Below are 17,928 nucleotides of genomic sequence, written 5' to 3' on the forward strand. Positions count from 1 at the left end.
TCTACCTTCTATTCATTCCATTCATTCATCTATTTTCCATTTCCCATCTCCATTCTACGTAGTACATACCTCATCTCATCTCATCCCAACACTTTCTGTCCATTATTATTATTGTATGTCTTAAATATACAATACAATACAATTAAATCTTATTTCCATTAATATACAAATAAACAATCTAATAAATAAAATGTACATAATTTTCAAAAATACAATATATGAAATTTACTACAAATATAAATAAATTGCATTTTTTCGGGAATTAACCTACTCAACTATGGGAAACCCATGTTCTAGAGCAGGTGTAGTAGTAATACAATTAAATTTAGAGTGGGGGTGCAAATACATTGGGTAAATGAGCTCACATATTGTTCGAAATTATGTTTCCTATATATATGTAAGAAGCTGGCTGCTCTACATTCACGCTTCTTCTTTCTAATCATATGAACCATATGACTTGTTAATAATTTACTAATGTTGTTTATCAAACTAACAGCAGAGCTGATGAGAGAATCATTGAATGTTCATATTTGTACAGTTTAAGATTTATTGAGATTTATATTATAATTGATATTAAAATCGATTTTCTAAAGTAAATGAGAATCTTTCGTCAATTATTCATTTTAAGTAATATGTGCGAAGTAAGATCATGATAAATAGATTTTTTTGTTCAACATGCCGAAAAAAGGTAAGAGTGAATTTTCAATTGATATTGATAGGAAATTTGTTTTGGAAAAATTCTCGGGGAAAATTGGACAAAATGCAAAATTCTGGCTGGAAGATTTTGAGAAAGAATGTATCCGTTACAATATCCACAACGATGAAGAAAAAATAACATGTTTAAGACTATTTTTAGAAGGGAGTTCTGAAGATTGGTATACCTCCAACAAATATAAATTAGGATTGAAAAATTGGAATTTGTGGTCAAAAACATTTCTCCAAACTTTTTCTAATAAAGGCTGGTCAAATGTGAGATATGCATATTCATTCAAATACATTGAAAATTTTGGATCTATGCTTGATTATGCTTTGAAGAAGGAACGATTATTGCTTGAATGTGAGAGAACTATGACAGATGAATCTAGAATCTCACATATTGTTGTGGGACTACCAGTTCATATTCAGAATAGATTACATAAGGAAAATATCGAGACCACAGAAGATCTGATGAATGAGATTCAAAAATATGATTCATTCACAAACTCAAACGGACATAGTCATATAAATAGCCAGAAAAAAGACTCAACCAAGATGGAAGAGATAAGAAGAAAGAAGACTCCTTGTTCTGTATGTACAGCCTTGGGAAAACCAAATCGATTTCATCCTGCAGAGATCTGTAGGAATAAAAATGAAACAGTGAATTTCACAACCTGTGAGGAAAATACACTCGATGTTGATAACTCAAAAAACTGAATAAGCCGGCGTGTAAGTTCATTCCATTGATTACAGTTAATGTACTAGTTGATAAAAAGAAGATTGTAAAAGGGGTTTATGACAGTGGCTCAAATATCACTCTAATAAATCAGAAAATTGTTGATGAGCTGAAGACAAAACTTATGAACGACCATAACCTTTTTCGAACTATTAGTGGTGTGAATTTTACAAATCGCCGGGCTAAAATTCCAATGAAAATCAATAAAATCGAAGAAATATTAGATGTATATGTTGTGAAGAACAATAATTTCTCTTATGACTTACTTCTTGGATTGGATGCAATAAAAAAGTTCAAATTGATACAGAATGAAAATTTAGAAATTTTACAGAAGGTTGATGACAAAACAGATGTTGAAAGATTGAATTATGAGTCATCTGTCTTCTCTGTAAATATGGAAAGCAATCTGAATTATCTTGATACTGAAAAGAGACAAACAATAACAAGGCTGATTGAAGGTTATGAATCACTATTTGCAAAACACAAATATGATGTAGGTGAGGTAAAACATGCAGAGGCAGAAATCAAACTTTCAGAAGATAGATATATTATTAAGAAGCCATACAGAACGTGTATCCCAGATAAAAAAGAAATAGAACAACAAATTTCAAAACTTTTAGAGGCAGGATTGATTGAATATCCAACTTCACACTTTGCATCTCCTGTTACACTTGCCTTCAAACGAGAAGAAAAAAAAATCACGGCTATGACTTCCGGGAACTGAACAAAATTGTAATGCCAGAGCCACAACCATTCCCAAGAATAGAAGATATAACAGTGAAGGCTGGTAATTGTAAATGGTACACAGTACTTGATGTTAATTCAGCATTCTGGACAATACCAATAAAAAAAGAAGACAGAATGAAAACTGCATTTGTGACCCACGAAGGCCATTATCAATGGTTACGGATACCATTTGGTTTGAAGACCGCGCCTGCAATTTTTCAAAGAATATTGGGTAACACTTTACAAAAAATAAGTTGACAGATTTTTGTACTTGCCACATTGATGATATTTTAATATTTTCAAAGACATTTGAGGGACACTTGAAACATATAAACCTCGTACTTGATGCGGTTTATAAAGAAGGGTTCAAGCTGAAATTGGAAAAATGTAACTTTGCAAGGAGTTCAATTAAATATTTGGGACACATAATTGAAAATAACTCAGTCCGTCCACTCACTGACAATCTCAAAGCAATTGAAAAGAGACAAACAACCGAAAACCAAGAAGAATGTACGCCAGTCTAAGGTCAAAATAAATGTCTATTATAAATACATAGAGAATGCAGTGAAAGTTCTAGAACCTTTACAGCACAATCTACTGAGGAAGGACATACCTTTTATCTGGTCAGAGACATGTGATAAAGCTTTCCAAAACGTGAACAAATACTTATGTTCTAGTCCCGTATTACAAATTTATGATTATGAAAAACCAGTATTCATTTTCACCGATGCCAGTGGAGAGGGATTTGGAGCTGTACTGAAACAACCAAAAGAAAATAATGAGCTTCATCCAGTAGCATATTTTTCAAAAAAAACTGAGCCCTGCTCAAAAGAAGAAAAAAGCTATTTATCTGGAAAGTATGGCTATAAAAGAGACAATTATGTATTGGCAATATTGGTTGATAGGGGGTCGAGGTGAACGTAGTTTGTTCCTCCCCATCCTACAATTCCATAGGTAAGCAAAGACTGAACTAAGGAATAGTAGACCATCTTCATGCACTTCTCGTCTATAATTATTGTCCTCAGCATTTTGAACTTGAATATTTTTTTCTCAACTTCTTGCAGAGGCAATCTATATGATGATCCCAACGTAGAAGAGAATCTAGTATGATGCCGAGGTATTTTATTGTTGGTTTTCTGTGGATAGTGAATGCCGTGGTGTTGGAAAAGTTGACTGTTAGAAGGTTTTCTGTGGGCTGTCCATGTTGTGTAGCTGAGAAAGTTAGAAAGTGGGTCTTGTCATAGTTAAGAGTGAGCAGATTCTGATTTAGCCAATGTGAGATTTTCTGTAATCCAGTTTCAGCTTTACTCTATGCTATTGGCCACGTTGGTCCTGTAAACAAAAGAACTGTGTCATCTGCAAAGGTGGTGATATTGCCTTCAATTTCCATACTGCACAGAGGATTTATATAAATCAAGGAGAGTATTGGACCAAGGACTGTACCTTGCGGTACTCCATATTCAACTTCGAGCTTGCTGCTTCTTTGTCCATTGATTGACACTCTGGGTCCGGTTTGACAAGTAGCTTTTGAATAGATCCCATGCCACTCCTCTGATTCCATAGTTGTGGAGTCTCTCCAGCAGAATATCATTGGTATTGAATGCTTTTTTCAGGTCCAGGAAAATTGTCAGTGGTTTCTCCTGACAGTTGATTTTTCCTGTTATTTGTGAAATGACATTGTGGATTGCATCATTGGTACTACAGTTTGTTTTGAAGCCATATTGATTTGGAGATAAAATATGTTTCTTTTCAAGGAAGTTAATAAGTCTTGATTTGATACATTTCTAAAAATTTTGCTAATATATTTGAAAGTGATATTGGTCTATAACAGTTCAAATCTTTCTTGTCCCCTGCTTCAAAAATTGGGCATATAATAACTTCCTTCAAACACTGAGGAAAGGTACCTTCTCCTAGGATTTTATTGGCAATTAGTGTTAATGGTCTAGCAAGAGCTATACTGTTCTGTTGGAAGAGCTCTGGTCTAAAGTTATAGAATAGAATAGAATAGAAAGATGATTTATTTGAACAAAGCAAATACATAATAATGCAAAAAACAATTCACAATGTCTTTCAAAGGAATAAGTACAGTACCAAAAAATTTTATTCTACAAAAATCATCATAGACTTGGCAGAAGCCGTCAGTCGAGTTGTTTACTCTATAATACACTTTCAATAACTACCTTATCTTTGAGTTTTGACCTTCGTCTTGCTAATCAATTTTATTCTTCAATTCGATTCTCAACACAGACCAGATTTAAGCGTACGGTATTTTTCACAACTTAGATAATCAAACTATAACAGTATCGCTGCATCGATTCTTATCTCATCCCCAGAAATGAAACGTTCTACTTCCAACACTGGCTGGTCTAGCCAAAAGAAAGCTTTGATTTTATTTTATTTTCCTCAGCTACTGTTTATTCCCATCTATACTGTCATGGTCAAATTGAATACTACACTAATATAAATTATTGTCATGTAACTTACACTAAGAAAAATTGTTGATTTAGATAATATAACATGGCTAAATAGAGTATGTTTTAGACAAATGATAATAATTATAATGCAATTTCTTGTTTGAATCAAACATTATCAAGCCTATTTGAGTGGAAAAACGTAAATTAATCTAATCTGACCATTCAACTTACAAGCAAATTAAGTTTCCAGTACGTAAATTAAAAGTAATTTTTTAGTATAGAAAATAAAATATCAAGCAATCTTAGCTATTGAATTCCCTGACCAACCATTGCCTATACCGCAGAGCATCCCTAAGATACCCAACAAGGTGGTACCAATCTCTACCATTCAAATAACTAATCATTGTATCTTCACTTATATATGTGTAACGAAACCAAGTCTGTCTTATAGCCCCCAGTACTTTACATTTACCCATGAAGTGGACCAAACTCTCAGGCTCTCTACTGTTACATAAGGAACATATATGCCTATTCTCCTTCCTGTCTGGTCTGAAATTTAGCGGCAGCTTGGAAGCTCTCGCTCTAAAAATTATATTTATGAAACTCCTCTTGTAAGAGTCATTCAAATACGTGCGATCTCCTAAGTCTACCAGTAAAGAAGAGTACATACTATGATATACTGACTGATCAGCTCGCTCTCTCCATGCAATACAAGTTCTCTGCTTCACTTCTAGTAGCATTTGATTCATGGAATTCAACCATCTGTCTACTTGAATTGTGCTATCAGACCATTCTATGCTTATATCATAGCGCTGACAGAGACTCAGCCAAACCTTATACCAACCGCATTTCCTGATAAAGAATTCATACGCTATTCTACGTGGATATCGACTCTCTGACAAATTGAATACTTTGTTGATATAATTAATATGAATTCTCAAAGTGTAGATCCACATCAGCTCCATACCGCACTCTAAATAGATCACATAGTCAGGGGTATTTTTGGGGAGGCCAAATAATCTTTTCATGAAATACTTTTGAAATTTTTCTACTCGGTCACTGTGCAAGTAGCCCCACACTTGCGCTGCATATGTAACTGTAGACTTACATGCCGCACTAAAAACATGCCACTTGGCTGAAAGGGGAGCTGTCTCATTCTGGATTAGGCTTCTCCACATACTATTTATACCATATCTCGCCGCTGTTATCCTATCATCCCAATGCCTTTTCAGTGACAGAGAGGACGTGAATATTACCCCCAAATATTTATACTGATTCACAACCTCCACAATCTCATCTCCATAGAACCATTTTTCACTTCTTCTAAGTTTACCACCTTTCCGGAAGACAACAATTTTAGATTTTTCCATATTTACAACTAAGTTCCACTTAATGCAATAACTTCTTAATCTATTTATCATTTTTTGCATAAGAATCGGGGTATCGGCTAATATAACGACATCGTCAGCATACATGAGCCCATTCAAATCTAGGTTTCCCACAGATACTCCTCCACCTATATAATCACAAAGATCATGTATGAATAGGGAGAATAAAATGGGCGAGGCTAAACAGCCTTGTTTTACGCCGCTATTTATTGCAAATTCGGCCGACAATCCTCTACCACTGTTACACCAAATTCTACACCTATTATCGCTATAAATCCCCTTTAAAATATTTATAAATTTACTAGATAGGCCTATTTCATATAATCTGAAAAATAACGCATTCCTATCAATATTGTCATATGCTCCTTTGAAATCGATGAAAAAGCCGTATAGTTTTCTTTTTTTAACTTGTAAAAAATAATCAACAATGCTATGGAGAACAAATATGTTATCGACAGTCGAGTAACCAGAACGGAAGCCTGCCTGACATTCTTTTATAATACCCCTGGTTTGCTCCTACTTGCATAATCTATTGCACATTATGCCCATGAAAAGTTTTGTCACAATATCCATACACGAGATGCCCCTATAATTAGAAACAATAGCAGGATCTCCTTTTTTATGAAGAGGAAAAATAATCGCTCTTTTGAAAGATTCTGGGATTCCTCCGTGAGCTATAATATTGTTGAATGCTCTTAAGAGCAATATTTTGAAACTCTCCGGGGCTTTTTTATAAAAATGAGCTACAATTCTATCCTATCCAGGAGCTTTATTGTTACTCATTTTAGTAAGTACAGCATCTAATTCAATCATTTCTAGTTCTTTATCTAGAGATTCCATTCCAACCCAAGGCTCTGCATACAAAACTGGTTCACTGAATCTAACAGGAGTAAATAGATTTGAAAAATAATTGATCCACATATCAGATTTTATAGGAATGATTTGAGTCGGACGGCTACTTCTGAAATCTTTTATAAGATCCCAGAAGTCCTTCGAGTTATTCACACTTCGAAATTTATTATTGACCTTATCGTAATACTCTTGCTTTCTCTCTTTACACAAATATTTATACTGTCTTACTGAATTTAAGTAGTCATTTTTAACAGAAATATTGCCGAACCTCCTGAACAGATTGAGTAGACTAAACATCCTACGTCTCGCTCTTTCGCAATCTCTATCAAACCTAGTCTAAAGTTATCTGGCCCTGGTGCGCTGTCTAATTTGAGACTGCTGATTATCTTTATAATTTCTTCTTCATCTACAGGTGTAAAAAATATTGTCTCACATACTCTAGTGTTTGTAACAGTGGGTTCGTCTGCAGGTTGTTGATTGTTTAATATATTTTGTGCGAGTTCAGATCCAATATCTTTGAAGAATTCGTTGAAGACTTTTGCAATGTCTTCATCATTCTCTCCCAGTTTCAATTCTCTTCCTTGTACATCCAGTTTTTTGATTTGTGTTGTTGGTCTCTGAACTCCATTTATTCCACGTATCACCTTCCATGTCTGCTATGCATCTCTTAAGTTTCCAAACATGTGGGAAAAATATTGTTTTTCTGCTTCTTCTATAACTCTAGTTGATAGGTTTCTGAATTTCCTGTAACATTGGTGTAGTTGCAAGTTTGATGTATTATTTCTAAATTGTTTGTGAAGTTTATCTCTTCTCCTTATTGATGTTATTATTCCCACTGATATCCATGGCTTGATTTTCTTCTTTCTATGTGGAACGAAGTAAGCTTTCTCACATTCTTTCACGTGCTTATTCAATAGAGTGACAAACTCTTTCAATGCGCCTTCAGTACTATCCTGCATGTGAATGGAGTCCCATGTTCCTTCCACAAGCAGTGATGAAAACTTGACTTTGTTGAAGACTTCTCTGTTTTGCTTCTTCTCTGCATTATCAATATCTTTGTTGCTTCTTATTCCTAGAATAGTGATGTAGTGGTCTGTTATTGAGTTTTGAAAAACTATTGGCATCAGGTCTTTTTTGAAATTCACTAAAATGTGATCCAAGCATGTAGCGGTGTTGTCGTGGACGCGAGTAGGCTGTTTGATACAGTGAGCAAAACCAAATTCACTGAGTAAGTTCTCATAATCATGCAGTTGACGATGCTTGTTTGGTTCCATGGTGTTAATATTGAAGTCTCCTACAACTACATGGGAATGTTGACTTGATCCCTCGAACAGATGTCTCATACCGTTGATGAATTCTGTCAAATCTGGGTTGGAAGGTGACCTATATATTGCAGTAATGACAAATATACTTCTTCGAGTTTCGAGGCGGAGATTTAAACAGTTGGCGTGTCAAATTTTTGGCTCCTCAACTTCAACGTTAATATCAGTTTTAATGTATACAATAACTCCATCATTCTGTAGATGATTCTTCTCTGTTGCATATAGATTGTAGTTACTTATTATGCGTGGAGTTGTATTGCAAGAAATCCAGCATTCTGTTAATACAGTCAAGTCCTCTAATTGGATCAGGAACTCGTCAACATTCTTGTTGTAACTTCTGATATTGAAACTGATTATTCTCAGGTTGAACTGTACCAAGCAATCAAACACATATTTAGGATCCAGAGTTGCAATATAATTTATATCTACCGAGTCAAGCTCTTCTACCAGATTATTCATCAATTTTACAATGTTTAGTATTGGCTTCTCCTTCTAAGTTTTTTCTGTTTCATACCAAAAGCTCTTTTTCTGTCCTGTCCTTTGTAGTTACTTATTATGCGTGGAGTTGTATTGCAAGAAATCCAGCATTCTGTTAATACAGTCAAGTCCTCTAATTGGATCAGGAACTCGTCAACATTCTTGTTGTAACTTCTGATATTGAAACTGATTATTCTCAGGTTGAACTGTACCAAGCAATCAAACACATATTTAGGATCCAGAGTTGCAATATAATTTATATCTACCGAGTCAAGCTCTTCTACCAGATTATTCATCAATTTTACAATGTTTAGTATTGGCTTCTCCTTCTAAGTTTTTTCTGTTTTATACCAAAAGCTCTTTTTCTGTCCTGTCCTTCACTCCATCAATAATATTCTGTACTGTATCATTGTAGCCTGTTGTAAGATATCTGAAGCTTTCTGTATGCCTTAATATTGCGACAATAGCATGTGATACACTGTTGTAAATTCTATTGTCTCTTGTGTCAATCCTCACTAACACTACATCCTTTGATGTGAGCCCCTGCCCTGCGCTTCGTGAATTGTGTTAATTCTTTGGGACTTATATTCCTGATTGCGATCAGTGGGAATTTTCTTCTCCTTTTGTGTGATTGTAAGGATTAGAGTATCTTCCTTCAGCTGATGAGTTTCGCCGTTTTTGAAAGTTGGAAGTATTGATCTCACTTGGGCGTTCTTTATGCTGATTCCTGGGTAGAATGATTTAAGGGCAAAACAGACATCCACTGAACACCGCTTAGTTACTGTTATATATTCTTCCGGCTCACAGAAATCTAAAATTTTGTTCCACTTGGTAACTACTTGTAATCTCTCTATATATGGAATCTGGTTAGAGTCACCCACAACTATTATTTTCACTGCTCCACTTAATTCTGCAATAAAGCCAATGTAACCCGTATGCATCATTAGCCCCTCATCAATGTATACTTTTTCATATTTTTTGCCTGTATTATTGATCATATATGATGCTACTGTCCTGTAGTCTGTTCTAAGCTGGATAGGTGTGTTATGACTGGCGTATTGTGCTGAGACTGAATCTCTTATATCCTTTATGCTTGCTCTAGTTTGAGTTAAAACTAAATCTTTTCCTGGAGAGTGCTTTCGTATTATATACGTAGATTTTCCACAACCAGGCACTCCTTCTATTCAACTGATTTGTGGGAATCTGGTCTTGTTGATGTGAATTTTATTAATTCTACTTATTAGCTCGCCATCTAGCATGAGCTCTGTATCTCTAGTGACTAAAATGTATTTTTCAGTTGTTTTGAACTCATTCTCCTCTTCTAAGAATTCAACATATTTGCCTCCTTCTTCTAGACTGTATCCCATTCGGTATAGAGTGTTTGTTTTTAATAGAAATTTTTTCATTTCATTATAAAATATGTTCATATCTTTTCTTTTTACTCCATCAATCGCTCTACTTGTCACGTCATGACACATACCATTGAGAATCTGCTTGTAGATTTTAGCATTTTCAGTATCAGCCTTTTCAAGGAGGCTATGAAGGTCTATCAATGTATTAACATATCTCTCGTACTTTGACACACCCTCGAAAAATCCAGCAGGATACTCTGTAGCATTAGCATTATATTGACTTGGTATTTCTAAGTAATTGATAATTCCAATTCCTTGATTGCAAAATACAAAACGTAGGGCTTCATTCTCCAATACAGAACTCAACATACTTATTGCCGGTATATCTTGGATTGCATTGTTGAAAATATCAATTCCTACTATTAAGGGGTAATTAACTAAGTTACAACTGTTCAGAAGAGCAAGTGTATAATTGAATTTCTAATGAGCTTGTTCGCTTGTTTCTATAATGAATACATGACAATTAGATTTTCCAGAGAAAACTTTTATATACTCTGCTTCAGTGTTAGTAAGTTGTTGCCATTCATTCAGATCAATTTTCGAGCATTTTAAAAATTTTGAGAGCCCCTTAGATAACAGTATGCTGTTGCCTCCCTTGCATGCAAAAGGAATAACTAAATCTACATATTCTACATAATTATAAACAAGATAAGTTATACTTTTTGGGGTTTTTACAGTCATATTGAAATTTTTCAATTTGTTAAGCATCTCACATATATTTCTACTAGAGGTATTATTCATATTATTTTGTGCTCCAATGGAAACTTTTTGTTTACTGAAGCGTTGCACGGTATTATGAAGAAAGTTTTTACTACTCTTAGTCGGTCTTTTCAACTAGTTTCCTCAATGCTTTTTCATATTCTGGACAGGTTTTGTCTCTAACTTTGTGGTTTGCTGGATTTTTTTGTATTTTGCAATTAGCATATACTTATTTTTTGTTTTTATTTGGACCCGCCTTGATTTGATGACCAGTTGTTGCACAGTGGCTGCATGTGTGGCTGCATTGGTGATTACAGTGACGGCCAATATGATTTAATGGTTGGCAGCTCTGGCATCTACTAACAGACACGTAGTCCTTTCTTCGTTGCTCCAACACCAATCTATATATACTTCCCTCATATTTTCGAGTCTGTTCCTTATATCTGCTACACATTCCACCACCCAATTAATCTGATTTTTGTCTTGTGGACCAATCTTGAAAATGGGCTTGAATGAATTTTTGAATTGCTCGATCTGCATTGAATCTTGCAGATTCCTATTATAAACTTCGTTGACTAATTCTTCCTTACTCAGCTCGGGAGGGACATTATAAATTACCAATCTGGGTCGTATTTTATGTGGCTCACTTACCTCAAATTCAGCATTTCTTAGTGTAGACTCACCAAAAATTTTATTTTGGCCACACTAGAGTCCATCACTAGAAGCACTCCCCCACCCCGCACATTAATCGCTTTTTTTATTTTCAATGAGTTCTCATTGGAAACAGTTTTTTTCAAAAATTTTTTCAGGTTGTTACTTATTTCTGTCTCTGTGCCCTGGACGTTCTTCAGTTTAATCAAAACAGTTTTTTCCTTGGGTATTGGTCCTCGGCAGTTACTCCTGGCTTCTTTTCTTCCTTCTTCTTGGGTAGTTGAACCGTTTCGGCGTAGGTTGGCTTATTTTGGATTGGTGTTGGAATTGGGAAGTTTGATGTTAGCTTCTCAATTTTTTCCTCAATCTTGCTGAGTCTCACATCTTTCCTCGTTTTGTCAGCTGCCACTTCACTGCTCTCACTGGTTTTTCGTGTCATAATTTTCAATTCAAAACACAGCTCCAGAAAATACTAGTGGTCGGCCTTAGATATTTTTCTCTTCTCGAATAGTTTTGAGCCCCACACCTTGAAAGATAATTGTAATTTCTCAAGTTCATTATATTTATCACTCGACTCCATTTGTCCTGAATTATTTATATTTTCACTTCCTTCACTCGACTCCATTTGTCCTGAGTTATTTATATTTTCACTTTCTTCAAACTCCAATGTTAAAAATTGTGATAGTTTTTCTGGTGATCTCATTTCATATCGAAATCACCGTTCCGAGCGTTGACCCAGTTTCACGAGTCACTAACGAATGCTATTTCACTCACGCAAAATTTTGCTGACTGAACTAAAGACTACGACTAACAATGAAAACGATGTTCACTCTACGACTGATGAACTACTATTCTCATTAATTACTCAATTAATTCCTGAAATCTTGATTAAATCCCACCCTTTAAGATTTATTCCATCTCTCTATTTACGATCATTAATGCAATATTATATTCACTATTACTCATTCTAATATCACATTCATTTAATTCATTCATCCCATCATTCTAAGATTCAAATCATCAAGTTCTCAATACAATGAATAAGTTCTTCCATTTTAACATTACCTCGAGTTAAAACTTTAACATCTCTATTCCACCACATCCCGATCGTGTGTTGATGGGGAGGATATTATTTTATATCCTTTTCAGAGAATCGACAATTATTTGTTGAAGAACCGCCGATTTATGGAGCTACATAACAATATTATACTGTATTATCGTTATTCAAATTGCATTCAATATTTATTCTCATTGATTAATTCTCCATACTTTGAAAAACTCATTGAATAATAAAATAAAAATACTGTAATATTAATGTATGAGCCAGTAAATATTGTAACATACATAAATAAAGAACTCTAATCTAATGTAATTTTTCCCTTTTTAACTCTTGAAGAAGGGTGAAGACCCTTCATTCCACTTTATAATGGCAGTGTTCAATTAGCAATGGTATCTCTGTCCTTGTCTATCATTCAGCAAAGCGGATAGCGCTATCTCTTTTTCGCTTTGCTCTGTTCCCTGATCGTCTTTTAACAATGTAGGATTAATAATTGGTTAACAATATATTCCATCTTAATTATAAAAATTCATTATGAAATTATTGTAAAATATAATTTCTTCCTTAATAAAATATAGTTGATTATTCTAAACGAGAATGAACAGTTGATATTACATCAATAAACCTGTATCAGCTACCGTTGTTACAACCAGTTTAATAATAAACTACTTGCTAACAACAGAAAGTATGCAATGAGCCCCAGAGTCGGCGGATCATGTCAGCAGCTCAACATCATGAAAGAAATCAGGTTAAGAAAATTCGATATTTGAGAGAGTCAAGAGACCATTAATGTCACAAAGTACAGAATTACAAACTATTGCTATGGAATTAAATTTGGAGTTCATGAACTATAGGAAGTAGCACTACCCCATTTAAATATTTCACTCGATGTTTTGAAGGATTTCCAAGTTATCAATTTGCGAAGAGAATATGTAGTTGAAGGAAATATAGAAATTTGATGATGCAGCTCACCGAAATTAAGAAGAACATTACTTTGCTATGTCTTCATGATGGTTAGTCCAGTTTACTTAAATTCCATGATCCAGTAGTTAAATTTTTTGTACAAGCAGGTTTTATTTCAAGTTATCTTCAAGTTATTCATATTTAAAGTAAATAAAAAAAACCTGTATGGACAAATAACAATCTGATAATTCTACATACAAAATTATTACTTGTTAAAACAAGATAGCTTTGTTGAGATTTCTAAAATCAGTAACAAATAAAGAAAAGGTACATATTGAATTGAGAATGAGATTTCCAGAAAATAAAATAAATTTAGAGACATTATAAAAGTGAGAAAGAGCAGATGTAAGATAATAAAGATTGAATAATTGAGAATTAGGTCATTGGACGGTTGAACAGGTTAGGTCTAGTCAGAAAGCAGAAAAATTATAACTCTCTGTAATTTAACTTTAGTAAATGAGAATAAAAAAGAATTCGGAATTATGATCAGAATATGAAGAAAAATTACTAGATTTCAAAAATAATGTGGATGAATTTTCCAGAACATGTGAACTACAAGCTAATTCAAAATCAACAAATTTATAAAAAGGTTTTAAACTTACCCAACTGGGTTTGAAAGGACTCAATCAAAAATAAATAATGAAAGAAGGCTGAAGCCCATTTTGGCAAAATTAATTCATGTTGGAAGATAATTAAATAATGAACAAAAAGAAGAAACCATTTCTCAAATATTTTAGGCCAGACAATGCCAAAATCCAATGAATTAGTGAGTGACGAAACCTTCAGTAGTGAATACAGCCTAACAGTCCAGCTGTTCAACAGCAGTTTTGCCAACTCGCAAAACAAAATACAAGATATAAATCTTTTATGAATTACAAACTGACAAAATTCAATTATGATTATTTAAATTACTAAAATAGAATTATAGTTAACTATTATAGAATTTAATTTTGGTACACCGTCCAGAAGGCATACCGTATAGAAGGCATTGACAAGACAGAGGATTGGCAATGTTCTTCCCCTATCTTTCTCCACTTCCATTATAACATGGACCCCACTATAGGAATTCTCCCCCTTTCATACTATCCAGCACAACCCTCCATGAAGCCAGTTTTTTCTTTTTATCGGTTATTTTCATTTTGATTGTACTTCAATTTTTATTATTTTTTTAAATTTTTTTTAATCTATTTATAATTAGATTGTTTTCTTATTCTCATTTGTATCATTTGAGTATCAAGTTCACAATGTTAACCTGATGTAGTGCTATATGTGAAGTGCATTACAAGCATTAACAAGTTTGAAGATTGACGTTCACATGCTTCATGTGAAATATATTTCTTACCTTAATGGTATCATGCAAGTAATTCATTTCTCTGTGATTTTTTATTGCAACAAAGGTGTGTCAAAAGTGGAAATGATACTACTGATATGGAAAATTATGATACAGAAATCCATTCTATTGTTGACAACGAGTACAAAGAAGAGGTTCTATCAGATTATTTTATCCAAGTGTTTGCAGATGTATATGATTGTAAAATCGAAGTGGTAAGAAACTTTTAATGTATTCTTGATAACTCCATGTATTGTTTATTATATCGTATGTTGGATGTTACACGTGATCAGGCACCGGGCTTAGGTGACAGGCGCCCTGGGCAAATGATCTAATAGTGCCCCCATCCGGGCCTAGGTGACTGGCGCCCTGGGCAAATGATCTAATAGTGCCCCCATCTGGGCTTAGGTGACTGGCGCCCTGGGCAAATGATCTAATAGTGCCCCCATCTGGGCTTAGGTGACTGGCGCCCTGGGCAAATGATCTAATAGTGCCCCCATCCGGCCTTAGGTGACTGGCGCCCTGGGCAAATGATCTAATAGTGCCCCCATCTGGGCTTAGGTGACTGGCGCCCTGGGCAAATGATCTAATAGCGCCCCATCAGGGCTTAGATCACTGGCGCCCTGGGCAAATGATCTAATAGTGCCCCCATCCGGGCTTAAGTTACTGGCACCCTGGGCAAATGATCTAATAGTGCCCCCATCCGGGCTTAGGTGTCTGGCACCCTGGGCAAATGATCTAATAGCGCCCTCATTATTACTGTAATGAAATTGAATTAGTTGATTTATTGTTTCACAAGAAGAAAATCAGATTTATGAAACAATTGATTCATTAAATGTTCTATTTTAAAGATGATTATTTAAACTATTTCACAAAATAATATTGAAACTGTACTCACATGGACCTGTCAGTCTGTTCGCATACGAACTTATTCTAAGACTTATTCTTTTTTTTTAGTTATCGAAATCAAATGACTGTCTCGTTCATATTATTATGTACAATAACAATAGTGTAGAACTTCAACCACAGCTGTTAAGCTACTCAAGTTCTTTTCTTTTTTTCCATCATGATACTGTTTTTATATAAAAATTTTATTGTGAAAATATTTGTAAAACATGTCAGTGTTGTATATTAAAATTTAATTTACACAGATAACTCATCTATGATACAGAGAAGTAAGATTACTATTATAGATAACTGATAATATTTAATAGTATTGAACAATACAATATCAAAACTATTTTAATAAAAATAATAATACTTATCTAATTTCAATAATCAAGCTCAACTATCAACATTCACACACACACACACACTACGCACACACAAGAGTGAATAAATTTCGAGGCGTTACACATAATAACATTGATTTGATGAATCTACCACACTGATAGTCATTCAAAGATGCCAACCATTCATGTAGCACTTTCTTGTATTTTAGTACAGTACAAGAACCTGGATGACTTATATGGGGGGGAGCATTCCGCAAAATCATATTAATTACATAAGAGACATTTCTGTGGAAAAAGCGAGTAATCTATGTCACTTATACCATAGAGAGAAGATAGAATTATGCTCTCTTATTCTTTTACTCCATGAAGTGAATAACAGAAAACACGTCTTTCATATACAAAAATACAGAACTCTACACATTCATTTCTACTTGATTCACACACGTGTGAAATCCATTTAAACATTTAAACATTTAAACATTTAAACATTTAAACATTTAAACATTTAAACATTTAAACATTCAAACATTTAAACATTAAAACATTTAAACATTTAAACATTTAAACATTTAAACATTTAAACATTAAACATTTAAACATTTAAACATTTGAACATTTAAACATTTGAACATTTAAACATTTAAACATTTGAACATTTAACATTTAACATTTAAACATTTAAACATTTAAACATTAAACATTTAAACATTTAAACATTTAAACATTTAAAATTTAAACATTTAAACATTTAAACATTTAAACATTTAAACATTTAAACATTTAAACATTAACATTTAAACATTTAAACATTTAACATTTAACATTTAAACATTTAAACATTTAAACATTTAAACATTTAAACATTTGAACATTCGAACATTTGAACATTTAAACATTTAAACATTTAAACATTTAAACATTTAAACATTTAAACATTTAAACATTTAAACATTTGAACATTTGAACATTCGAACATTTGAACATTTAAACATTTAAACATTTAAACATTTGAACATTTAAACATTTAAACATTTAAACATTTAAACATTTAGACATTCAAACATTTAAACATTAAGAGAAATGTCAAACCGTTGACTTGAATCTTAGACCTCACTTCGCTCGGTTAATAGATCAGAATGAAACAAACAATTTTAATTTAAATAGATTGATGATAATTATCCACCTCATTTTGCGTCAGCAAAAATTTGGCGCTCTGGGAAAATGCTCAGTCCGCTCCTTTATAGCCTGGTGCCTGCAAGTGATTAAAAAATTGCGTAACTCAAATGCTAACACCATTTAAAATATAAAGAACACGTGTAAACTGTGCTCAGCAACTGTCAGTTATCTGTCCTCTGGGATGAAGTTTTCAATTTCCACGCAGAAAAATGCAAGTGTTACTCTATTAATCAAATCAAAGCAAATCATTCATTCCACGAAAAAATACAATATCAAATATAATTTTCAAATAACATAAATATGCTACACGTCGACAAAAGAGAACTTGTAAGCTGACGTGGAGTCTTGACTTTATACACTTAAGATCTACGAAAAGACAATTAAAAGGAAAAATAATATCACTAAAACTAAAATTTAGTAACGTAGTACTAGAATAATCAACAGCTGAATTTTCTCAGTTAATGATGACATTGATTTTTTCAATAATTGAAACATGAAAACTCCAATCTTGAATACAAAATAGTCTTGCGTTACTAACTTTGCCATTCAAACTATCTCTTTAGAGTCCTTTAGAAAGTATCGCTTAGATACAGCAATAAGGATAGAATTGTGAATGGAATAAAAAAACTGAATGAATGCATCATGAGAGCCAATATCCATCAAGGCCCAATTCTAAAAATCAATTTCCTATTCTTTATTTATTTTTTCACAATGAAGCACAGATTAGGCCTACCTATATATTGAAGTTTAATATTTCAATATACAGAGTGAGTCATATGTATGGGAACCCTTCAATA

The 17,928-nt window shown here is 33.5% G+C and overlaps 1 protein-coding gene across 1 annotated transcript in view; it reads left to right on the forward strand.

The window, feature by feature from the left end:
* The window catches only part of LOC111056657, a 165,218-nt gene that overhangs the window by 117,423 nt on the left and 29,867 nt on the right, over positions 1-17,928 (forward strand). The window contains exon 3 of the mRNA XM_039435827.1: positions 14,791-14,938. Coding sequence (XP_039291761.1) covers positions 14,791-14,938 — 148 coding nt within the window. The remainder of the gene's footprint in view (positions 1-14,790; positions 14,939-17,928) is intronic.

The sequence above is a fragment of the Nilaparvata lugens genome, chromosome 9, assembly GCF_014356525.2.
Source record: "Nilaparvata lugens isolate BPH chromosome 9, ASM1435652v1, whole genome shotgun sequence".
Taxonomy (NCBI): Eukaryota; Metazoa; Arthropoda; class Insecta; order Hemiptera; family Delphacidae; genus Nilaparvata; species Nilaparvata lugens.